This window comes from Lissotriton helveticus, chromosome 12, assembly GCF_964261635.1.
Source record: "Lissotriton helveticus chromosome 12, aLisHel1.1, whole genome shotgun sequence".
In the NCBI taxonomy this organism is placed as follows: domain Eukaryota; kingdom Metazoa; phylum Chordata; class Amphibia; order Caudata; family Salamandridae; genus Lissotriton; species Lissotriton helveticus.
In genome coordinates this window covers 176,991,682-177,018,441 of record NC_136073.1, presented here as the reverse complement: position 1 = coordinate 177,018,441, position 26,760 = coordinate 176,991,682, and the positions used below count along the sequence as shown (strand labels likewise).

General features: G+C 45.5%; 1 protein-coding gene across 3 annotated transcripts in view; it reads right to left on the bottom strand.

The window, feature by feature from the left end:
- Positions 1-26,760, bottom strand: part of PLCG2 (phospholipase C gamma 2) — a 488,855-nt gene that overhangs the window by 100,343 nt on the left and 361,752 nt on the right. For all 3 annotated transcript variants that reach the window (XM_078669997.1, XM_078669998.1, XM_078669999.1), the window contains exons 22-25: positions 25,325-25,434; positions 19,133-19,229; positions 12,959-13,025; positions 9,462-9,619 (exon numbers count right to left, since the gene is read on the bottom strand). In XM_078669997.1, the coding sequence (XP_078526123.1) occupies positions 9,462-9,619; positions 12,959-13,025; positions 19,133-19,229; positions 25,325-25,434 (432 nt within the window). The remainder of the gene's footprint in view (positions 1-9,461; positions 9,620-12,958; positions 13,026-19,132; positions 19,230-25,324; positions 25,435-26,760) is intronic.

Sequence of the window (26,760 nt, the reverse complement as noted above, 5' to 3'; positions counted from 1 at the left end):
CAGAGCTCGACGGCGTGCTTGCATGCGGAGCGGGTTTTGAGCAGGATGCATCGTAGTTGGTTGGGTTCCGCTGCTGTGCTGGTCTCGGCGTTGTTGTTCCAGGAGAAGTTGCAATTCTGGCAGGTGAAGGGGCCGTGGGTGCGCTTGGAGGTGGCCTTGTAGCAGTTGGGGGTGCGTCCGTGGTTGAGTGCGATGAGGGTGCTGGCATCGTAGCGGTGGCGTGCGTTGCGGGTGTTGTGAGGGCCAGGGTTTCTGGTCCTGGGCGCGGTCCAGGCACGGACGGGCGCAGACGGGCTTGCCTTAGGCGCGCCTTTGGCACGCCAGCGGCACGTCCGCGCCTCGCCCGCCATTTGAGGGGAGGAGGGGAGGGAGGACGAGCTAGGAGGCGGGAGAGCGGGTAGCGAATGGGCACGGGGGCGGGGCCGCAGGGGGGGCAGCGGCGGGAAAACTCTGCAGGAAAAGGGCACGAAGCAGGCCCAAAAATAAAGGGCAGGGGCACAGGCACACAGGGTACAAAAAGAAGGGTGGGGGCACAGGCACACGGGGTACAAAAAAGAAGGGAAGGGGCACAGGCACACAAGGGTACAAAGATAAGAGAGGGCAGGGGCGCAGGCACACAGCAGAGGGGAGAGCGCCAGGCACGGGGGTAGCAAGCACGAGTCAGCAGGCAGGAGGCGGCAGCAGGAAGGCAGAGTCACTGGTGGTGCTGCATCGGAGGGGGAGCGACCTACCAGAAGGTCAGGGGTAAGGGGTCGCTTCTAACCTCTACAGTCCATTTCTTGCTCCTCCGTCTCCTCGTTCCCTGTCATGTTCCCTTCTTCAACACCTGCTGCCTCTCGGTGCTTCGAAGCGTCATTTTGTCGGCATAAGCACTATTCCTCCCATGAGGGGAGAGGATGTGGCGTAACAGCCATAGCTGCCAGCTTTTTAGTTGGAGAAGCAGGTTCGAGTCTCGGCGCCTGCTCAAAATACTGTGAGACTGGGCAAATCACTTCATGAATATGCCCTTGTGTAATATAATTGGTGCTAATGTAAAACTACAGAAAACAAGCATTGGCTTAGCCAATAGGTCTCGCCTTTAGGACCTCATAAGTGTTTAGCCATGCAACAGTTAATGTTGTTGCACCAAGGATATTGTGCTGCCTAACTAAATACTCATTAGGTCCCAAAGACAAGACCTATTGGCTATGCCAATGCTTGTTGGGCTAGTTGATTGCTCCGACCTATAGATAGTTCTTCAATTGCCCAAGTACATGACTAAAGTTTGGCCTGGTCAAAAAGGATCTAGAAAGTAGGAGCACGTTTCTAAAAATGTGCCACATGCTGCGTACAGCCCAACTGGATACAACAAGCTTAGTCTCAACTCTTAGACTTCACCTGGAGGACTCCATAAGGATTCCATAAGTAATTTACAGATGAGCCATCTTTAATCACAGTCTATAATAAGGAGCTACAAAAAAGCACTGAACACACCAATATTCAAATAGTCCTATTTGGAGGACAGGGATGCAAATCGAAACCATGCTCGGCAAATTATAAAAGTACGCTATTTTAAAACCGCAATCCTACATTGATAATAGCATTTCAAAAAACTTAAAAAGCAACTTTGTACTGATGAGGTTTACTGATGAGGTTCGCATTCACTTCACATTATCTATCCTTCCACCCTGGCAGAAAACCAATGATGAGATCAGTTGTAGACTCTGTGAGGCGGCAGAAGAACTACTACATCATGTTTTATGCATCTGCCTGGCAATTGTGGAGGAACAGTGACTGTTGCTCTGTCCATCTTTCTTAGCTCCAAGTCTTGACATGACATAATATAATATAAACATAACATAACATGAATTTGTAAAGCGCACGTTCGCCCAAGTGCATCTTGGCACTGAGACAGCACCCAGATATCCATAGTGCTGCGGTCTACAAATGCTGTTTGATTGATTATATGAATAACATATGTTTACTGTTAGCCAACTCAGTGGTACTCATTTACACATGTGGGCAAGCTATTGTGGGGGTGCTGAATCCGGTAAAACAAAGACTAAATGCTAATTTCTTAAAATGTATTCTCATCTTTAGGACTAAAGTCAAACAAATGTTAGCACTTGGCACCGCACACAGAAAATCTAGTTCTGTCAGAACTCCACTAACTGTTAACATTGGCGATCCCCGTTTGTCAGAATGAATAACTTGAGGGTGAAACCCAAGCATTGAGAATATCGTAAGGACACTCTGTGGTGTCGCGGTCTAGTGCCCAGCAACCACGTGATGCACGCGGTGATTGCTGAGATAGCGTAGGTGCGCACGGTGTGAACGCGGGCACTGAGCGGAGTGTACGCACAACTCTCCCGATCCGAATAAACCGTTTTCCTGAACAGCAGCTGCAGTCTCCGTTACTCATTCCGGGGGGCCTACACACACTACAGACTGGCGACGAGCTAGAACGGACCCCGATGCAACCACCTGCCATAAGTGCTGCGCCGCACGGCGCACATGTCACCTAGCAAGATTCAAACACCACAGAGAGGGAGAGTGGCGATATCAATGCAAATGGCCAGTCTCCTACAGCGGTTCGGTTCCGGCCTCCTGATAACCCGGACCTTGAGGTACGACATCAGCGTGTGCGCAATTGCGCGCTCTGTAACCTACTCCTGCACAAGACGCCATGGCTCTGCAACTGCAAGAAGTGCTTCGGGTGGCCATCTTACTGGCCCGAGTGGAGGTGCACATGTAGGGTGCTCCAGACACACCTATCAGCCAAGGTGCAGCCCAGGCCCACTGCAGAAACCTCACCTGCAACAGTGGGCTACTTCTCTGCCTCTAGCCACCTCATCCCACAGCATGTCCTGCACCGGGCATCTCAGTGACATGCACACTGCTGACATTCCAGGCAGTCACATTCGGCGCATCGCCCAAACAGGACCGGGCAAAGGTCAGGTTGTTCCGGGTCAACCACTGCTGACCAGGGATTCCGTCAGACACCCATCGGTGCCTCACTGCGCAACATACAGGCGTAAATCCCATTCACTGCAACTAAGGCCTATTACTGCTTGCTGCGCACCCCCATTGAAGGCCTTCTCTACCAAGAACACTCCAGCCCATTACAATGGGTGCCCAAACCTTCTCCTTAACTAATCCAGAACATTTCCTCCCCAAGCCTGGTGAGCTGGCCATGAAGTGAGCAGATTGGAAGGAATATTTCCTTAACTACTTGGCTACACTGGAAGATGAAGGAGGAGAAGCGTTCTCCAGCAAACACAGAAAGAAAATACTGTTACACAATCAAGGACCAGAAGGGCTGCGATTTTACGACAACATGGTTAAGAAACCGAGAGCTGCGACGGAAGAAGATGTGTTTCAACACGCTTTAGACGATTTAGACAGTCACTACCAAACTTTCATTAGCACGGCCATAGACAGATAGAATTTTTTCCAGCAGAAACAAAGCGATACAGAGACAGTAGAGGACTATGTTGCAGCACTCAAAAAACTAGCCGTAAGTTGCAAATTTGGTCATCTGCATGACGACTTAGTGCGTGATCAAATAATAATGCACACTGTCAACACCAACGTCCTGGAAAAGCTATGGGTGAGTGGGGAGGCACCCCTTCATGAAATCATAGCGATTGTCAAAAAGGCCGATTTGTCCAAAAGGTGTGCTATAGCGGCTAAGAAGGAGGGGGACAGTAAACCCACAGTGTGCAAAGTAAGCGACAAAAAAGCTTTCAATGACAAGCCGGTCCCCACTACAGAGTACAGATATGGCCAACGGCCAGCGAAGAATTCGGAGGTGCCCTCCCGGCCTCCTCCTGAAAAGAAAGGTTCTTGCTACAGGTGCGGCAGCCAGACGCACATGGCCAATGAAAAAACATGCCCTGCCTTCCACCTAAAATGCTCCTTTTGCGGGGTAATGGGACATTTCGGCAAAGTCTGCAGAAGGAGACCCAGCAGTACCTCTGTAAAATGTGTCACATGTATGACTCAGAACCAGAAGTGGGGGAGGGGGATGATGATGATGACTGTATTTTGTGCATAGATGAACATGTTTTAGGCATAGATTGCAGTGCCAGAAAGAAACCATCCTGTCTATTGACCATTGGAGGAGTCCAGCTATCCATGGTTGCACTCTCTGGGTCCCCATTCACGATTACACAAAGAGATATCTGGGACAGGGATTTTGCAAACAACATAGGGCATCACCTTCACCCTACTGAAGTACATCCTGTCACATTTACAGGGGAAAGGATCCCCATGGTAGGGTTCAGACAACTACAATTCGAGTTCAAGGGGAGAGAGACCACAGGCAAATTGTACGTGCCAGAAAAAGGACCCTCGGTCCTCGGATGGGCCAACCAAGGAGCATTAAGCATCCAACTCAACCCCAGTGAAGAAACTCAAGTGCTTATGATGGACGATCCACCCAGACCAGACATAGCCAACCTACAAAAGGAATTCCCTGATGTCTTTGGCAGGACCATTGGGTAACTGTCGAAGTTCACGCACAAAATCCTGCTGAAAAAGGGCGCAGTACCGGTCAGCCACAAAGTACGAAACATCCCTTTCAACTGCAGGGAAGCCGTGCAACTGGAAATACAGCTACTGGAAAACAGCAGCATCATAAAACCCATCGAAAGCGCCGAATGGTGGGGTGGAAACCAAACCGGAAGGTGCATCCTTGCATAGACCTTCGGGAATTGAACAAAAACATACTAGTAGACAAATTCCCACTGCCAAGAATCAACGATATGCTGGACCAAACCAAAAGAATCAAGTGGTTCTAGACGATAGCTCTCACAGCCGCATACCATCAAATTTTGCTTCACCCCTCGTCCAGGAAGTTGACTGCCATTCGGCCTGGCGTCAGTATTTCAGAAACTAATGCACAAGCTGTTCAAAGACTGTGGCGACGTCTTATATTTCCAAGACGACCTACTCATAATGAGTAAAACCAAAACAGAGCACGAGGCCAAACTTCGAGCGGTCTTACAGACACTCTAAGCAAATGGCCTCATGGCAGAATTGGAGAAATGCAAGTTCGGTCTACGCACAGTACCGTACCTGGGGCATGAGATCGGCGAAAATGGAATCTCACCGAAGAAGGCCAACGTAGATGCCACCAAGTCAGTGCCCAGACCACGAACCAAAGATGAAGTTTGCTCTTTCCTGGGATTAGCAGAATTTAATAGCAAATTTGTCAGGAACTTCGCAACCAAAACTCACAACCTGCGCCAGCTATTGAAGGAAAAGAACACGTTCAGCTGGACTTCGGATTCAAACCTAGAATTTGAGACTATCAAGAAAGACATATGTGAGGCCGTTCCACTGCAAGGCATCCATCTGAGCCATGGAAAAGTTTCAGCAGCATCTATGGGGCTCAGGGTGTACCCTCAGAATAGATCATAAACCACTGATAAAGTCCTCACGTCCAGCGGCCACGCAAAAGACACCCAGCGCATTGCCAAATGACACTCCAGCTCCTGGACTTCGTCTACAATGTAGAATACTTGCCAGGCCACAAGAACAAAGCGGTGGACTTCCTCAGCCGGTCCTCTGCGATGGAGTGTGCACCACCCCACAGCGAATAGGAAGAGTACCAAGTGGGACTCACGGCAGACCAAGAGACCATTATCAGCGAGCAGGACTGGAAAATAGCCTACAAAAATGACCAGGACCTGTCCAAAGGGAAGACCTTCATCACTCAGGGCTGACCAGAGAAGAAGTACTTGAAGGGCGATTTCTGGAAGTATTGGAAATTGCGCGATGAATTGTCCCTCAGCGATGATGATACCTTTCTACTCAGAGGAGACAAAGTCATTTCCGCAAAGGATTTACTGGACCGCATCCTCAGCTTACTGCACGAAGGTCATCTAGGAATCGTGAAATCAAAGAGGAAGATGAAACAGTCGTACTGGTGGCCAGCCGTTGACAACTCTGTGGAAAAGTATGTACAAGCATGCCAGCAATGCGCCAACGCAGACAAAATCAATGACAATGCTGAGACCCCCTATGGGTGAGTTCATCTCTCCCAGCAACCCCTGGGAATAGCTATCAGTCTACATATTGGGCCCTATCCTGGATTTGTGAGGGGTACACAAATATGTTATCTTCCTCGTTGACAGATACTCCAAGTGGCAGGAGGTGGACATCTGCAACAAAGTGGACACTGATGCCGTCATTGAATTCCTGACCAATACATTCATAAGGGAAGGAATTCCGAAAGCGACAATGGTTCCCAGTTCACCTCGGAGAAATGGACAGCCTTCATCCGGAGAAATGGAATCAAGAACAAACATACACCGGTGTATCACCCCGCAGGTAACAGCCTAGCAGAAAGGTTTAACTGAATAATTATGGGCTCGGTCCAAGCAGCCATCAGTGAGGGCAAGCCCTGGGAAACAGAAATCAAGAGCACTGTGTGGGCCTATCGCATCACGCCCACCCTAATGGGATACAGCTCTTCTGGATACTACGAGGTAGAGAACCGTTTACGAGAGGCAACCTAGTGTGGATGGACATGAAACTACAAAGCAAATGGTCACCAGCAGTGGTCCAAAGCAACATAGAGAAAGATCAAAAAATCTACAAGGACAACTACGACAGGAAGGATGGAGTGCGAGAAGTCTCCTTAGCACTGGGAGACTGGGTCAGAGTGAAAATGGGCCACTTAGGGAAGAAAGGTGACAGCAAATTCAGCAGGCCCCTACAAATCAGAGAACTCAATTCCTGATCAGCCCTACTGAGCGACAGCAAAGTATGGTCCCACACCAGAATGACGAAGTGCAACAAAGTGATCCAGTGGCAAACCAATGGCGCCACCACAAGGGCCGGAGCCCATGGAGTGGACTCTGATCTCGACCACGACACATCACCCGATGAGGGAGACAGGAGGTGATACTGAGACCACAGGAATAAGGAATAACGATGATTCCACACAGCACACACCACCTCAGGAGCTCAATCACACAGACAACCCAGATATTAGGCAAAGGGCTACCACCTCACAAGACAGTGGCCAGGGAGAGAGTACCACAGAAACCAGTTCACAAGTAAGGGAAACACACGAGGAGCAGGCCTTCTTTACACGCACCCTCACAGGCAGGATAGTGGTGCGGCCAAAGAAATATAGTGAGATCACCACGTAGAAGTGTTCTGGGTGTCCCCTCACCCATCACCTCATTGCAGCCTCTGGGCAGTGTTACATATCTCTCTCTCTCTCTCCCTCACTCTACCCCACCCACCAAATTGTGCTGCAAGTGTCCCTAGACGCAGCAGCAACGTTTACCTCCAGGGCTCCTCTGCTGAGGTGTCACCACACAGAGACTATGTGTAAACCCATTGTTCTTGTAACTCATTACTTATGTTAGCAAAGGCGTTGTTTTGGTTACTCTTTTGTGTTGTTAAAGAGGGAAGATGTGTGGTGTTGCGGTCTAGTGCCCGGCAACCACGTGACGCACGCTGTGATTGCTGGGATAGCATGAGTGAGTGCAGTGTGAACGCGGGCACTGAGCGGAGTGTACGCACGGCTCTCCCTCTCCGAATAAACCGTTTTCCTGAACAGCAGCTGCAGTCTTAGTGACTCATTACTGGGGGCCTACACACACTAAACACTCCTTCACCTCTGTTTATAATGCAGTCAGACATTTAGCACATATGGATTTTTTTATTACTAAGTTAACTATAGGATAACTTCTGGAAATAGATTTGCACTAACTCGCTATGATTTTAACTGCTATCTGTCTCTTTGGTTTGTCCTTCTTGTGCATGTGATTGCCTTCATTGACTCAGCATGTTTTATAATAAAACTTCAACTTGAAACTAAATAGAGCGCTTCTTCGGCAGAGGGAGCGTGAACAGTGTTGAGAAGCAAGGAGTGCACAGCAGGAGTGGTACACAGGGCATCAGGCAATAGGAACTGAAAGGCCACAGCAGTCATGAGAGACAAAGCTTTTCAATAGTAGCAAAAAACAATGCATATCACACATGACGGGGGAAACAGGATATGTCTAGCAAAAGATGCGGGCATTCCTGGAGAGAGTCCATGACAGTGCTTGAAGCATAATCACAATCTTTCAGCACGTTCCAGAATAAGAGACAGGTCAACTGGCCGTCCTGTTTTCAACATCTCTAAAAAGACACCTATGCTTAATCACCCCCATTTACTAATAAAAAGTTGGTACTCTCTTCTAATATGGCTCCTCATTTTAAGACTTCTGATGATTCAAAATGGGGGAGGTTGCTAAACCTTCCCTGGAGTTAGAGGTTTCCCTAAACTGACCTGCATTCTGATCATGCTGTTGTCACGTCTCCGTCTATTACCCCCTACTGACTCTCCTGCATAGTTTTGAGAAGCCCATGAATATATCAAGGTTCAAAGGTTATGGAAAGGAATGATGTTTAGGCAGCACCCGCTGTCGATGCAGCTGAATGATTGGCACTTAATTTAAAACCATTCTGTCCTGCTAGGAGTCTACCTCGTTTTCTAATTAGGCTGGCACAGGAGCACAGGAGTTTGATCATTAACAGTGCTATCAATGATCAAATACATGTAAATGTTTTTATTGCTGTTGATAGTGAGATGGATAGATGAGAACGAGCCTTGTGCTGTTGTTCTTTTTATGGGGCAATTGTCTTTTTGGGCTCCTACCAAATTATGGATACAAGCATCTAGATTAGAAGCCGAAGGCGAATTATGAGAGCATACATTTTAGAAGACATGTTAGACGGTCAAACACCTGTTCAAGGAAACTATCTACAATATGTACATAAATCACTACCTATATTCCTTCATGTGCATTTTTTTATTTTGAATATAACTATACATTAACAATATCCATAGATGATATGACTCCTCATACTGGCTGAATGCTCCTAGCTTCTGGACCCTGATCATCGAATAGACCATCATGGAGGCCATGAAACAGATGTCTACTGAAAAGATCTCTCTGTCATGGTTAGACCTATTGCATGTTCCCATTGGGTTCATTGGATAAACATCTCATACTTTAACACTATTTGCACACTTTCAGAGGAAGAAGCCATTGCTTCAATTATTACAAATGCTTTCAGGATTTACATTTCCAGGAAGGAACTCACAACCCCGCAACTGCCATGTGCACTCATTCACTTGCCTTTTGGCATGTGCTCTAACATAAGGCCCCCTATTTCTATTAGCCCCCTCCACCTGAGCTCACAAAATGGCATCTGCTTTAACTATCTCTTACCTTCTAGTTTAACTATTGTTTGACCACAGTGCGAATTAAAGGTATCTATGGGAAAATTGCATGCTATGTGCCCATCAGACACAGGGCCCTATGTAGCAATATTATAATATATATGCAAACACAACTGAAGCAACTGAGATCTGCTATGTCACAACCCTCTATCATGCAGAATTATTGGTACCAGGGAACAACCTTTGAGGCATTTCACAACAGACACTGAAACAGAGCGTGTTTTTGTACCTGATGTTCCTGTTTCACAGAGATCTCCCAGACACGCCGGTACCACTCGAAGAGCTCTTCCAAAGTGTCTGTCGCTAAATCTATGGGAGGGTCTTCAGGGTCCCTGGGCTCCAGTGTGAAGACATAGGGCATATGCTGCTTCCCGGTCGGGGATTTGGCTAAAATGATTGAAAGAGTTGTCATACTGTTGTGTATTTGGTAATGCTGTCAATTCTCTGTGTTGTACTCAAACATATAAAGTCTCCATTCGTGGAGCTCCGCCTCTGGTTCATACAAACAAATGCACACACATGCACACACACCCACACACAGTTCCACATTCATGCCGCTCAAACTCTACAACATACACCAAGACCAATGTTCAATACTCAGGCTGTAGACACTGTTAAGTAAATGTGTACTTAGTACTAGGATCATGTTGTTAGCCTTGTGCTTCGCAGAGTAACTCTACCCCTCCACTTCGTAAACTCAGTCAGTACTATGTTATTGATGCATCTCCACCACTTCGTTGACCTATGCTCAGTCGTACTGTCAGGCCACATGCCCTCTGCTTCATAAACACATTAGCTAAACTCACATTGACTAAATTTTGTATCATACAATCTCACTCTGCCTCTCCACTCCTCAACTTGAGTTGGAGCCCCATGGATATTAACCCTTTCCGCTATGCACTCACACTCAGTCCGACGTTCATGCAATGCATCCTTCATTTCATGCGCTCACACTCAGTACTGTGTTTCTACTGCTCATGGCCTGTTTCAGGTACAAATAGTTCTAACTTATGCTGCGCACAATTTCATTTGTCCAATGACTGTGTATCTACACTCATTATGGTAGATGGTTTCTTTGTGCACTCATTCTACCATTTATGATGCACATCATAAGCTTGTACTCTAACACTGAGGCCTTCCCTCATGATGTGCACCCTCTACCTCACTCAGTTACACTCAGGAATACATTTGGGTTGCCCAAACTCATCGCACTCATGCTTCTACTCCACAATCAGGATGCCCTCTCTCTCTCTGTTTCTCTCTTTCTTTCTTTCTTTCTTTCTTTCTCTCTCTCTTTCTTTCTGGCTTTCTTTCTTTCTTTCTTTCTTTCTTCCTCTCTTTTCCAATCTTTCTTTCTTTCTCGCAATCTCTCTGATACACACACATAAAACACACTCGATTTCAATACCATGCTTGTACTGTAGACTTTCCTTGTAAACTCACACTAGACCCTATGTCCATGCTACATTACTGCTTAATTTAGTCATGCTCAGTCATCCTTTTATATAGGGACAATGTCTGTTTAACACGAAATAGCGATGGCCGAAATCCCAGCTTCATTGTGGAGACACTTTTTGGAGAACATTGAACATTTGTTTCCAGTAAGGATATTCAGTGAACAATCAGCAAGCACATATCAAGCTTTGAGGACACCGGCCTATAGGAAACTGTTCCTCTATTTTTATATATCTCTAAACCAAACTTTTCAATCAGGCGTGCAATTCAACTTCACACCAAAAAAGGGTCACAACTGTAGGACATTTGACACAAGTTGCAAGCTCGGATTTAGCATCCCACACTCTTGGCCAAAGTGCACTTTTCAACAATACTTTCAGAACTCTCGAATAGCCAAAGTGGGACACACATCTTCCAAATAAATATTTTGCAAAATTTTGTACTGTTTTCCATGCATACGTCTACGAAGTTCACTGATGTAAGAACTTTTAAATTACACTGCTATCAGCAAATGCAAAATGAAAAGACATATTTGTGGCAAATGTCTCTAAAAGTAGCAGTGAGGTCTAAACTGTTTTGGACTTGCAAAATGTGGACTTGTGTTGGTTTACAACAGTGTGTCTAGAGCGGTTTCCATTAGGGCTGGAGACAGGATTTCAACAAAACTACATCATCTGCTGCTTTGTCGAGTAGTTCCATGAGAAACAGGGGTGCCAGGATTGATTGTGGGTGAAGTCAAGAGATATGGAGTCAGATACTGAAAGGAAGAGTCGTTAGAGCATATACACATCAGAGCCTAATGTCTACTGCATGCAAGCAGCCAAGGGATGGGAGAAAGGTGTTTTAGTCAAAAGAGTTGCAGCAGGCTTGGTAGCACTCTGCCAGATGAACTTTTATCGAGTGCATGTCGAAAAGATGGAAAGACAGGATCCTAAAAGCATTTTACTTTAGGCTATGAAGTTGGGGAGATCCGAGATGTGATAATCAATCAATCAATCAATCAAGGCATTTATCTATTGATCCTTATGAGAGTGGAGTTCAGTTCTCGAAGGAAAATGAGCATGGCGGGACATGGTGGATGAGACACCATGAAAGTCTCATCCATCATGAAACAAAAGTCGTGAAAGTCTTTCATAACCTACAGCCGCTTTGCTGTGAGGGCCCAGAAAGTTTTGAAGTCAGAGAAGGAGATGTAGAAGGCAAACCATTGGTATGATCTACCCGTAAATGGCCCGGATACAGGGCAGACCAAGGGTTCTCACTATTAACTCAGCACAGAGAATTAAGTGGCTTTTTAATGAACTGCATTGATGGACATGGTGGATTCCAGCGGTATCAGGGTGGAGAATGGACAAAACCTAATAAGAATGGTTTGCAGAAAGCATACTTTATTGTCCACACAGTAAATGCATTTGTCTCATTCCCAATATTTATATTCTTTTCAGTGAAATTTGAGGAAAGTTATATTTCAATTATTTTCATATAAGGTTTTATTTAAGGATGTATGACATTACAACGCATGCTTTTACCACGCATGCCTTTACATCGCAGTTTTTACAACGCATGCTGTTACAACGCATAGCGTTAAGGGGTGCTGGATAGTGAATAGTTTAATTTACTATTCCAACTCCAGTCCCCGTGGATAGTATGGAAGGTGTTGGACAGTAAATTAAATCCATTCCCTATCCTAGAGCGCCCCCCAGCGCAATGCGTTGTAGTGACATGCGTTGTAATAGTTGCGTCGTAAAGGCACTGCGTGGTAAAAGTTGCGTTGTAAAGGATGTTCCCCTTTATTTAAGCATCACCTATGTCCACAATCAGGATATCCCCTTGTTTTACAGATGGTTTTCACTAAGTGTGTGGGTGGATAATATACATTTAACTATATCGGTGGATGTTCAACACTAAATATAATCTTTTTTTTCAATGTTGAAATTAAGAGTTTTTTCATGGCTATTGTCATGTTGCTCCCTGCAGTGCATATAGCTACTCATGCATAGCCCACAGTGCCATGCTTACCCAATGAAGGTATGTGAGAGAGACATGTTTCCCTATCACACAATGGAAAATATAGATGCGCAAAATGTTTAACTGAGTTATGATTATTAGCCAAGGGTCTATATGTATTTGCCATTTTGAAATGACTCAGTGCAGTCAGGCCTAATTTACACCACCCATATACAATAGTTAAGCCTCTTGCCCTGATTTGCTGCAAATGCCTTCATATCATCATAAAAAGAGATACAGGTCACCTTCCTGCATAATACTTACAGACATTGTAGTTGATGAGTTCCAGTATGCCTCTGCACATAGATCCCAAAGGATTGTCTTCAATGATCTACAGAAAAAGAATCAGGAATACTCTGATCATTATGCGTATATATTGAATAAATAATGCATTCATTACTGCTTAAATGGCACACTTGCATTATTTGACACAATGTATAAACTGGGTCAGTGTCTAAGTACATTAACTATTGAGGACATTGTAAATATTGTAGAGCATCCAAAAGAAATACATACACATCTTTATCAATTTCTGAAATATTAGAAATAGTGACTTTCATACAATGCTTGCAACCAACTTACACAATGAAGACTTTGGCTCCAATTAGGCTCAGGGAGATGCAGACAGAATTTCAGCTATCTTTACAGTCAAACGAAGTGGAGTTCGGAAATACCCATGGAGTTGTGAGATGGCAATGCAGTTGTCCAATGAATTTGCCCAACTTCATTTTGATACAACTTCATTTGTTTTCAACTGCTTTGTGCAAGTGGTCTGAACCAGCTCCCACAGCTTTCGTTAGGCCTGAGCTACCTACTTCTACATATCTGCAAAGCCATTGGTTGAGCTTCAGAACATACTTTTCGAAGCATTTCTGTCTGGATGTTGATACCAGCTTCGGGCAGACAGTCCCATAGAGACTTTTCTCAGCACCTACCAAGTATGTTCTAATAAAAGTACATCGAAGTAATGTAATGTGTTTTCGTGCTAATAGTAAGAAACTGCAATAGAAAATAGAAGACTCTGTGTTGCAGTCTGTGACTGAATGTATCTACCTGTGATGAAATTGATAATGAGCTGAATTGAAGATCAATAATACAGGCTAGGGAAGGATCGCTATAACATGATGAGTGGATTGTTGAAATGTAACTGCAAGCTATGCAAGAAATCACCAGAACATGCATTATTAAAATATAGTGTCAAGATAATCCCTTATCTTTATTAGTAGAATATAGTGTCAAGATAATCCCTTATCTATCATGTGACTCCTCAATCTGAATGCAATCTCTTTGGCTAGATCCGCTGGATACCCTTGGCTCAAATAAGAAGTGCAGAGAATAAAAACGTAGAGGGCTTAATTATAAGAAATGTGGAAACAAATCACTCTCTACAACACTTTAATGGCTGTGCTTAAAGGTTAGGCAATTGTGATTGGGTTAATGACCCTACAACACCAGATTTGTTTTTTTAAAGAGCGATCAAGAAATTAGCCTTTTAAAAATGTGGATCTGAAGATCTTGGCTACCTAAATCCCAATAGATAATGATTACTACCCCTGACAAGTTGTTGGAGAACTTTGTGGTGAGTAGCATGATACTCCAGAACCTAAGGTTAGAGGTCAAAAGGTGGTAGATTAGTAAAAGTGTTGTTTTGGTTTCCTTGTGGATTAGCTATGATAAGGGTGTACATTAGGGCTTTCTAGATCTCATGCGTTTACTACATTATTTTCAAAGTGATAGAATGACTGAAGTGAATTAGTAAACGGAAGATGTGAGGTGTTGTTAGGGGTGGTTGACATGTGCATCTGTTAGTTGGATGTAATGGATCAAAGAGGGAGGAGGTTGGAGAGGATATTTGGGAGTCCACAGGTGGCAGAAATGTTTGGAATGAGTTAGATAGTTGAGGTACAAGGTGAGGGTGAAAGGGAGTATTCGTTATTTTTTATATTGTTCCCTCCTCCCAATAAGTATAAATAAATATGTACATGTATATCAATCAGGTTTTTTTATAAGCACAGCTACTCACCCGTAAGAGTCTCAAAGTGCTAGGGGAGGGGGTGCACGGCTCCTAAGTACTCGCTGAGTATTGTCGAAGGCCAAGTGGGTTCAGTGGTCCTCCATGGCCCATAAGGTTACTGCGGTGCCGGACGCTTATGGTGATTCGTCAAAGAGCCAGGTCTTGAGGTCCTTCAGGAACTTGGAGAGAGTTGGCGTCTGGGGGAGGTGGAGAGGGAGGGTGTTCCATGTCTTGGCTGCAAGGAAGGAGAAGGAACGACCTCCCGTTCTGGTCTTCTTGATGCGCTGTACCGTGGTGAGGGAAAGCTGGGGTGAGTGGAGGGATCTTTGGGGTGCGTGGAACGAGAGGCGGAGGTTCATGTAGCCGGGGCCGGTGTTGTGGAGGACTTTGTGGGCATGGGTGAGAAGCTTCAAGGGGATTCTCTTCTCAACAGGGAGCCAGTGTAGTGCCCGCAGGTGTTGGGTGATGTGGCAGTGGTGCGGCAAATTAAGGACTAGTCTGGCGGCTGCGTTCTGGATGTTCTGGAGTCTGCGGGTGACGTTCTTGTTGATCCCGGCGTAGAGTGCGTTGCAGTAATCCAGTCTACTGGTGATGAGGGTGCGGATGATGTTTTTCCTGTGTTCGAGCGGGATCCAGTTGAAAGTCTTACGTAGAAGACGGAGGGTGTGGAAACAGGAAGACGCGACTGCATTGATCTGGTGATCCATTTTGAGTTCGGAGTTCAGGATGATTCCAAGGTTGTGTGCGTGGTCCATGGATGGGGGTGGGTCTCCAAGGGTGATGGGCCACCAGGTGTCATTCCAGGCATCGGGATGAGGGCCTATAATGAGTACTTTCGTTTTGTCTCTGTTCAGTTGTAGGCAGCTGTTCTTTATCCACCTTGCGACGACCTCCATTCATTCTTGAAAGTTGTGTTTCGAGATGTTGAGTTTGTTGGATAGTGAGAGGATGAGTTGTGTGTCATCTGCGTACGATACGATGTTGAGTCCGTGTGCTCTCTTGATGGAAGTGAGAGGGCCCATGCAGATGTTGAACAGGGTGGGGCTGATGGAGGATCCTTGGGAGACTCCGCAGGGGGTTGATGTGGGCTCCGAGATAAAGGGAGGGAGTCTGACCCGCTGCGGTCTGCTAGAGAGGAATGAGGGGATCCAGTTGAGGGCATTGTTTTCTATTGTTGCATTTTGGAGTCTGCGTGCTAGGGTGTGGTGTGAAACTGTATTGAAGGCTGCGGAAAGGTCCAAGAGGATGAGGGCCACAGTCTCTCCTCTGTGGAGCAGGCAGAGGATGTCGTCTGCCGCGGCGATAAGGGCAGTCTCTGTGCTGTGGTTCTTCCTGAAGCCTGATAGGGGGGAGTCGAGGATGTTGTTCTCATCAATGAAGGAGGCGAGTTGGCTGTTGACAGCTTCATCAATTACTTTCGCCAGAAGTAGGGAGATCGGTTTGAAGTTCTTAAGGTCGGTGAGGTCCGCCGAGGGTTTCTTTAGGAGAAAGTTTCTTTAGGACTGCGTGTTTGCAGTCATCGGGGAAGGTGGCGGTCTCGAAGGATCAGTTGATGATTCTTTGTAGCTCACGCGATGGTGTCGGTGGCTATGTGGTAGAGGTGGTGGGGGCAGGGGTCCATGGGGTCCTCATGGTCTTGAGGGTGTCTTCGATGCTGAGTGTGGTCCAGCTGTCCAGTGTCGACTGTGTGGCGCAGGAAATGGTGGGTTTGGTTTCCTTGTGGAGATTTTCAAAGTTGTTGTAGATGGTCTTGATCTTGTGATAGAAGAAGGTGTTGAGTTTGTCGCAGAGGTCCTGGGAGGGTGGGATGTCGAAGGACTCGCTCTTGGGTTGGGTGAATTCTTTGATGATCCCGAAGAGTTGCTTACTGTTGTGTGCGTGGGAAGAGATTCTGTCCTGAGTGCTTTCTTCCTTGAGTGTCTTATGAGTTTTTGGTGGGCATGTGGTGTTTGTTTTGTAGTTATCGAGGTTCGTTGGGTTTTGCAGTAGCTCCATAGTTTTTTGAGATGTCTGCAGGTTCGTCTGGATTCTCTGAGTTCAGTGGGTGAAGTGGACTCAGCTGTGGTCTGTCTATGGGAGTTTGGAGGTGTGGCTGAAGGAGATGGAGTTTCCTGCTGTGAATATAGGGTTGAGGGTGTGTGCTGCTGTATGCGTTGGTCCTGGTACGATCTGATTGAGTCAGATGACGTGGAGGTTTTCCAGGAAGGAGATGGAGTTGTGTTATTGGCGGCTGTCGAGGTGAAAGTTGAGGTCTCCCAGCAAAATATAGTCGGTGGAGGGGATGGCATGTGGGTTGACTATGTCACTGATGGATTTGGAAAAGGGTGTGCGGGGGTTGGATGTCGGTAGATGAGGGTGCCACGTAACCCATCAGTGTAGGTGCCAAGGCGGAGGGTGGCCTTGTGGGCGATGGCAATACCACCTCCCGGGCAGTTAGGGTTGTCCTGTCAGGTGATTTTGTATCCTTCGGCGATGGAGATAGCAATGTCACGAGATGGTGCTTGTCCAGGTTTTGGTGAGAAAGGTGGCGTCAGGAGATGTGCTGTCGAGGAGGTCCCAGATTTCCATGGTGTGTCTGTGGGGGGAGCGGACATTGAGGAGGAGGCTTTGGAGAGTTTATGCTGCAGTGGGGATGGTGTGGGTCGGCAGCGGTGGGTCCTGGATTTTGGCGAAGTGTAATGAGTTGAGGCAATTTCGGCAGGTGAAAGGACCGTGGGTGTCAAGAGGTGAGTAGAGCTTGCCATTGTTGTTCTTGCTGCCGTTGAGTGTGTCGAGAGCCGCTGAGCTGTAGCATTGGTATTTTGGAGGACCAGGGTTCCTGGCTACATGTATAGAGATGTACCCACACCTATAAGTATATTGTGACATACATTTCACACAGAAACACATTTTAGTTATTAGATTGTATGTACAAGGAATAAACCTGTCTATATGTACACCCATATGTACATACATGTAGTAATGTTTAAATGGTCAGACATTCAGATGTGTTGTGCACAAATGCACAGACAGTAATTTTTGTGTAGATTATTTCTTTCATTTTTCAGCTATTTTTATGTAACTTCTTATAAAAGGAAGCACCATCTCATGTCCATAGAGAGAAGTATATAGCCAACCTCATTAAATACATGTCATCATGTTTGAATATTTATACAATGGCAATAATGTGTGTTAAATATGTCACTAAATTGTTCAACACATACAGGTATATCTATTCATCCCTAATTTTTGGATGTTGTTTGCCAAGATACTGCTTTTTCTCAATGAACCTCAAGTTAGAAAGATTGTTTTTATTGTTTTGAGTTGATTGGGTACCCATATTCTCCTAAAGTACTGTTTGATTACCAAATAAATGAGTGGTTATACATCAAGTTTTATTAGTAAATTTTATAATTGCAGAAATTGTGAAATTATAGGATTTTTAAAAAGGATGCATATAGAGAGCTAACTAATAATGTGCCAATATTTTTATGTTCGAAGGAGAAAATAGTCTAAATAAACACTACTTATCTAAAATGTTCTAATCACAAATTCTGATGTGTGTGCTAGTTGCTGTTAAGTCTATGTGACACCTCTCTGCTCACTCCCAGTGGCCAACTGGCTTATGGGTATTATGGGACAAAGCATGCAGTAATTCCATCGGTGATGGGTTGGAATATGGTGCAGTGATGGATTGCCTCTCCTGTTTGTAGTTTAGGAACCAGGTTTCACTGCTAGTACAAGGGATTAGATTTACCATACCTGTGTCTAGCACAGGAAACATAACTTTACAAATACCTTCTGAAATAAAATGACAGGTATTATCAGAGGTAAGGTTAATGGGTGCAATACAGATAGCCACAATATGTCATATTGTACTTAAAATTACAGGCAATGTTATAGATAAATAAATATAGGTACTAGCAAAGTTCAGGCAACATTAACTATAACTTGACAAGTAAGATTGCAGGTGAGACTACAGATAACTTAAGTGACACTACAGGTAATAATATAGCTAACAATGCAGATAAAATGCACAAACCTTTTAGGTACCAGGCAAGTTTAAACTACGTAAACAATTACAGAAAATATTTTAGGTAGTGTTGCAGGTAAAATTACAGTTAATATTTAAAGCAGCATTACATTTAAACATTACAGTTAAATTGAATTTCATTATCCACCCTACACACTAAGCATATAAAGACTGAGTCAAATTTATGACTTCAAGTGAGAAATTTGTAGCACGGAGAGAAAGGCAGGAAATTAACAATTCTTTCTACATTGTGTTAATTTGGAGCCACTTTCAAAAAAGAAACACATCTTTTCTAATTTTCCTACCCTGCCTAAGGGAACAATAAAGGAAGCCTGATTACTCACATGGTGCGGTATGTATAAGAAGCTTAGTTCAGCCATGGAGAGAATTTATTTCTCTTTAAAATGCTTACCTGGCATCCAGTTATCTCAGGGCTATTTTCTGATATGTCCTCAACATAGTTGGATGGGAAATAGTGCTGCACTTTGTCTCTATAGTCCCCTTTCCACCTGAACAAAAAGACCATAGTAAGAAAGGAGATGCAAAACATGCCAAAATGCGTGGAATTTGTTAAATCTCTTTCAAGTGTAATATTACTCTACCGAAACACATTTTTCTTTGTGAATGTGCACAGCACATGCGTGGCAGTTCCAAAGCATATATGTACTTCTCCAAAATGTCTTATTCGAAAAGGGATAAGGTTTAAAAAGATATAGTGAAAGCCCCCAGCTCTTAACCATAGGGGAGCTATATAGGTAACATGTAGAAAAGACATTCAGTGGTGTTCCTTACAAAGTGAAAAAGCATAGGAGGTAGCCGTGGTGTGGTGCAACGAAAAAGCAGGACAGAAGCAAAGACAAAGACTGTTTGGCTATAGTAAAGCGATGCAATAACAACAACACTCGCCCATGCATTTCGACAACTGCACAGGACCATGAGTTCCAACTGACAGAAATACATTTGGAAAGCGAGGGGATCACTACATACAGCTTCAAACTGGTCATCTGTGGTTAGATTAACAGTTCTGGCTTCATTTGATCAAAAATACATCTGTTTATTATCCTGACTGCCAATCGTATTCTTAGAAGTCTCCTTCAAGACCATAGTTTGAAGTCAACTATGTGCTTCCTGGCCTTGACCCCACAGTTCAACAGTGTCTATGTGCTTCCTGTCCTGTTTCTTCACTCACCTACATTTGAATTCCCACAGTGTCATAGTGAATACCATAGTTTGCAAATATCTGACCTCAGTTCTTTCTAGTTACATTGGTATATTTGAAAATCTTTTCCAAGTCTTTAGTCTCTGTCCAATGCTAATCTGTGGCACATGTCTTAATTGCTGGAATCTTTAATATTGATTGACATCAACTCTAAAGCATTACGTTTGCATGCACATTAACTGGACAATGATCACTACATTAAAAACCTTCATAGGTCATTATTGCTAGCAGAACAACTTTACTTGGAGCCTGATTACTTGCCTTATAATGTTGTATGGTCAACAGCACAGTAACTGAAGGCGTCATGATTTATGGCATAATAGCTTTTAGGGGCTTGAATATTGGTACAACTATTTTGAGAGTGACACAAGAAGAGCAGGACTACCTTGAGTTGGTGGTGCTCCTGTTGCAATAAAAACATTATTTTCAAAATGCTCCATATGGTGTTACGCTGTATATCAAGTACATAACATACATTTTAAAAAACTTGCTTGCCAAATGTACTGCTTTTATTCACAGTTAATGTCACAGTATTCATAACAAATTAATGTCCAATGGGACATTTACTCATGAGGTCAAGATTACTGGGATAAATAACTTGGGGGCCGATTAGGATGGCGGAAGGATTTTGCCCGTCCGGCATCCCTGTGGAAAACGGGACCGTCCGCCACGTGGGCGCAGTCCCGCCATGCCAATTATGATGCGCCCGCCACACTGGAGGGCGCATCATGCATTTTTAACATTGCGGCGGACGGTGCTGAAAGCTCTGCCTGCCGCAAAAAATGTCGGCATGCAATGCAGGCGCGGTGCTTGCCGCTTTGTGTATGCAAATGCAGGGGGGTACCACAGGTACCCCCCATGTCCACCCCCCCTCTCGCCTTCACCACGGGGGCCCGCAGGGGGCCCCCAAAGTAAAGACCGCATGCCTATCTGCATGAGGCCGTCCTAATATGGCTGGCGGTGTCTGGAAGACACCGCTAGCCATATGAACCCTTTTCCGCCCCGGCTGCAAGGCGACCGGGGAGGAAAAGCAGCGGACGGTATTTCCGTCCGCCGCGGTCCCCCCGCCATTGTAATATGGCAGGGGGGATATAGGTGGCGGATGGGCACGGATGGCGGACGGATCGCCAGCGCCTGCATGGCGGTGGCGATCCGTCCGCCTTTCTAATCTGCCCCTTGGTTGGGATAATATGATGATCATTGACACAATAACCAATGCATATACTGAGTGAATCATTCTCAAAAATATATTAACTGGCACAGAAATTCTGATGAGTGGGTGTGATTAGCAAATTAATCAGCACTGTTAATATAATACGTTGAGCCTTTAAACAGGTTTACATGTTCCAAAATTTGCCATAAATTAGAGAGAAAGATCTGTGAAGACTTCCGATACTTCATAGTTTTCAGGGAAGCATATATAACATATATAAAAACAATTCAGCTGCTTAAGGTTGCTGTGTGTTGGACTTGGCCCTTTTTCCTGAAAATTTTTGCTTTTCGCTCCCCTAATTCTGGATGTCCCCCCCTTTGTAATGTAGTTGTATAGGCCCTGTGAGGTTAAAAAGCCCTGGGTAATGTCAAAATCAATGCTAGGTGCAGGTCCCCTTTTCCCTCAACATGGCTGCCACTGACCCCTGCTACTGCAGCGTGGTCTTGCCAGGCGCATTCTAGTAGCCAGGAGCTGGAACCCTTAAACAATGTTGCGATGCCAGCCTGCCAGCCTGCCCATAGCTAGAATGAGGGAAGCTCCCTGAACCTTCTAGAACAGGGGAGGTGACACCAACTGCCACTGCCAACTGCCAACTGTTGCTATATAAGGAAAGGCAGGGAAACTTTCCAGTCAGTTGGGGCATCACTGACCTGGGGGACCCACGCAGGAGATTTAGGCGGTAGGGCCTAGTCAGGGACTTATGCCACTGGGAGTGACAGGACTTCGGTGCTGCCTCTTAAGTTGAGTGAGGTACCATGAGCTAGCCCACTGATCTGGCTCGGCGGGAGGGGAACCCAGGGACCATCTAAAGTGACCTGCTGAAGATTCCTGTCAGCAGCCCCCAACTCAACCCCCCTTCAAGTAACAAGAAACAAGAAACTGCTATTTACAAGGGCGCCAGAACCATCAAGCGCCAAGAAGAAAACCTAACTACCACAGGACTGCGGGGGATCAACCAGGTACCGGACTCTGCTACATGGCCCTGTCCTGCCTAGCTCCCCCTTGACTAAACTGCCTGAATTGCTGTTAGGCACTCCCTTCTAAGCGCTAGAACTGTGAATTGCCCAGACTGGTAAATTGTCCTGCCACTGTCGTGTGGCCTGCCCTACCAGAACTTGTCTGTAAAGTGTCCCCCCTGCTGTGCGCTGGGCCTGAATTGCTGTCTGCCCCCCTAAGCACTATCTCTCTAAAGCGGTCTCCTGCTGTGCCCCAAAGCGCCGAGAAACCCTGAGCGCTAGAATCGCCGAGCTCCACCTTGCCTGGGAAGACGCCGTTGCCCCGTGGAGCCCTGGCCGGTTCCCAGAGCTGTGCTGATAAAGCGCTGCCTGCCCACTCACCGCTGCAGCCCGGGTCCTCAGAGGCCTGCACTATCCAAGCGCCGCACCAGGAGTGAGGAGAACCCTCCCCCCCCCCCCGCGAGGGAGTGTTGACGCAGCGGCCCTCGATGCAAGGAGAGGCCCGCCACCTTGTGCAGTGGGCTGCGCCAGGCTCGGGAGAGTGAGTGAATGTGGCGCCGACATCCGGCCCAGGAGTAAAGAATCCCCGCCGCGAAATCCTGTCAGGCCGCAAGAGGCCTGAAGCCAGAATCCAGCATCACGTGACGGGGGCGCGTCACAACCACCGCCCCCGCCACTCGCTCATTGGGTCTCAGCCTCTGCCCCCGTAGATCGCTACGTGATTGGCCGCCGGGGACAAGCCCCCTTCGCGACCGCCTCCTGATTGGTTCCCGGGCCCCTGACATCATCCCAGGCCCGGGAACAGGAAGAACTATGACCGGAGGGCTCCGTGAGGAGTAGGAGCCCTCCCGCAGCAGCCAGAACCCATCGACAGGGGCCATGGAGGGCCGAAGAGTCAGGTAACCCCGGGGAGGAGGGCGGAAGGCCGGAGAAGGCCTCCGAGTTTGCCCCTCCCCTGGTGGAACTGGGGGAGTTTGCCCCATTGGCCCTCGGAAGCTCTGAGAAGGCCCCCTTTTTAGTGGAAGGGAGGGGGAAACAGTACCTTCCGGACTGCCAGATCCCTGAACGGGGCCAGGACATCAATTAGGCCCTGGGACTGGTGGATGGTCGAGTGAAACCCCTGGCTAGGGGTCTGTTAATGTTTTTTTCTCTGGTTGCTAGGTGCTACTGAAGCCTGCTCCATGAGGGTAAGGCCCTGCTGGGTGAAATGGTAAAACTTGCCTGGGGCGATGCTCTGCTCGAACCCCATGATAGTTACCTAGGCATAATGAGATGTTGCCTGATGTTCATTGAAATGTTCGCCCTGCTCTAATGAAAAGTTCACTCCTGTTTAGGGCCGCATTTTTTGTGAATACCTAATGAGATGTGTAGGGCTGAGAAAAGGAATGGTTATTTGTGCCTGCTGAAGTGTTTATTGATGCTAAATGAAAGCCGGCTTCTTAAATGAAAATGGTTATTTCTACTTGAGGGAAGGTTTGCGTAACTACTGGAATAGTTATTTCCCCATGAAATGTTCTTTTGCCGAATGAGGTGTTCCCTCCGATTAAGGAACTGTTATACCTTCAATGACCTGTTTTCCTCCTGCTGACTGGATGGATAATTGAATGTCTTGTAATGTATTCCTTGCAGGGGCGGGCTTCATGAAATGTTTATCCTTATCTAGGGAGCTGTTGCCCACATGCCTAAAGTGCTATACTGCAGGGGTTGTTTATTAATGAAATATTTTACCCATGCTTGAGGCCTCGTTTATTAGTGCTTAATGCATGTTTAGTGCTCCCTTTCCCAAGAACCTACAGTTACCTACTGACATGTTTACTGCTCATTCAGGCATCAGGTAATGTGATGGTATTTAATGCCTAATGAAATGCTTTACATCTAATGAAATGTTGTATCCTCATTTAATGCACTGTTTATTCCTGCTAAAGAGTTTATGTAATGTTCACCCTTGCTTGGTGAGACGTTAATTGATTTGCCGACTGAACAGGTTACTCACCTGAAGACCTGTGGACTCTTGCTACAGGATATGCTCATCCTTGTCTGATGAGCTGGTTGCCCAGGCTCATTCTTTCATGAAATGTTCTATTCTGGTTTAAGCCATGCTGATTTCTCCTGCCATGAAATAGTTGTTGTGAAGTAACGGAATGCTAAATCTCTAATGAAATGTTTTACATTTAATGAAATGTTATTGCAACATGTTAAATTGGATATTGAACTGCTCCCTTTACTCCCCTCTGATGAAATGCTTTGATGACTAATTGATACTGTGATTTTCCACTCCTGAACCTTGATCTTAGATAAAAGTTTATCGTTTTAATCAAAACTCACTGGAGTGGCGTCAGTCATTGCGTGCCTTTTATTGTCTCGGTGGTTGCGTGTGCTGTGTAGTCACTTAACACCTAAGCTTTCGGGTGCCTACCTGCTCGTACCAGGCTACCCCCGGGGAACTGGTGACCCCAGTTCCTACACTGTGTATGAGCTGTGGTGGCGTAAAATTAAGCAGAAATGGGCAAGTTATTTCATCAAGATTTACATATTCCAAACAGAGGGAAACGCATTACTATTTAGATCTTGGGGATCATACCAATTTTTACATTTAATACAATGCCCAAACTACACACATTGCCCTGTTATTAATTAATAGCAAATACATTTGTTTTTGGGTGTGATATCAAGATTGGTGGTAATAGATAACCCTCTCATTTTTGGAGGAAGGTCTAGTTTTAGAGGAGAACCCAGCAATAGAAATCCTCCCACCAAATAACCATAGTGGAGAGGAAATTCTGCCACTGCATTTTCTCCAGGTGTAGTACTCATTCTAGAAACTGAAGGATTTTCCATTACCCTCCAACTTTAAGTCAGGCCTTATCCATGGGAGAAGAAAAATGTTCACAGGACCGTGCAATGGACTTAGGCATATTTATATTTACCAAATTAATTTGTGGATGGTGTTTAGTCCATCTATAAGGGATGCTCATACTGACTATATCCATGAAGAAATTAGTCAGTGTTCTTTCCTGGATAATGCTTACCTTAGCCATCCATTTTGGAATTAAGTCAATTACCGCCACATCAAACAGTACATGTACTAACCTGTCTCACTTGTTGCATTTCAAAGCACTACCATTGAGTACAAAGCCCAGCCACATTGTAGATTTTATTAAGCATAGCTTTGAGTTCAGGGAGTTGAGAATATATCACATAATCATGGTTTCTTACCATCCTCCTTGGACCTTTGTAACATTATGGATCAAAGCACCTTCACCGAAGCTCAACTCATCACTTCTCATCGCAATGTAGCCGTACAAAGCTCTCACAGTTCCCTGGGGCTTTTAAGAAAAACAAATCATAACAACTTAGTGGGATAACATTAGAAAGAATGTGCCTTCTGATCAATTCATGCTGTCTGATTAATTCCTCCAGCGCTACCTTTGTTCCTTAAACCATCAACTTCCTTTTGTTATATTAAAAATATTTCCCTTACAGATAGCTTATTTGCTACTTCTCTGAAGGGCTTTAAATGGATACTAAACTGAGAATGTTTACCACATTAGATAATTACTTCATATTGCTTTGTGTGGCCTCATTGCAAGGATGTGAAGCAGTGGGGAACTCAGTGTTACGCCACTGCACTTTAGTTTGAAATTTTTAATAGTCAAGGACAGGGATAGTATGAGGTGAGAATAATAGGTGTGGTACCATCATATTTCGCCTCTTGGAAGATGATTCTAGATTGGGGGGCCGAGTAGGGAAGGCAGAAAACCTCCAAAGGGTTGAGTGGTTGCTCTCCTGCATTACTGCAAAACAAAGGAGTCCCATAAAGGTCCACTGAGAAAAGGTCCTCTGCAGATATACAGGGTAACCACTGCCTAGGAAAATAATAGCAATTTGAATGTATGTTTGGCACCCCTGCTGTAGGCATGCTTCTTACATGCTGAATCGTACACTACGAATATACTACATATCTCACTAGCTAAGATCTGTACACAATTTGGTTGTTGTTTGTGAGGGTCGAACCCCACTAAGGCAACAACCGCAATCCTTATCAGGGTGAACCACAAAAAGTCCCTAAATTAGCCAGTGCTTAACCCCTTGTTAGCTTGGCACAAAGCAGCCACACTTAACTTAGAAGCAACGTGTAAAGTATTTATGAAGCACTTAAACAGTAATAAAGTTAAAACACAGCACAATTTTTTTATTTTTTATAAAAGTAGAGTAATCTTGATCAAAAATAATGATACCAGAACAAAGAAACCCAATCAGTAGAACCAGAGATATTGTATAATGAAAATAGCACAAAGAAGCAGATAGCAATGGTTGCAATTACCTGGTCTCGCTGGACCAGGACAAAGTCACAAGTTTAGGCTGACTGCGATGGAGCACAGGCCAGGTACAGCACAGACTTTAGCCCAATGGGAGTTATACCTTCATGCCTTGGCGTTGAGATGCAATGTCCTACATCGGGTTGCTTTGCGTTGCTTCTGTTCTGATGAAGCCACACATCAGGAGCTGCGAGGTGCTGTGATATGAGGTTCTGTGCCGGGTTGCATCATCTTGCATCGGTTCTGATTAAGTGGACGATCATGAGCTGTGAGGTGCTGCAATGCGCTGTCTTGCTTTGGGCTGCAAGGTGCTGTGTCTGTCTTGATGTAACT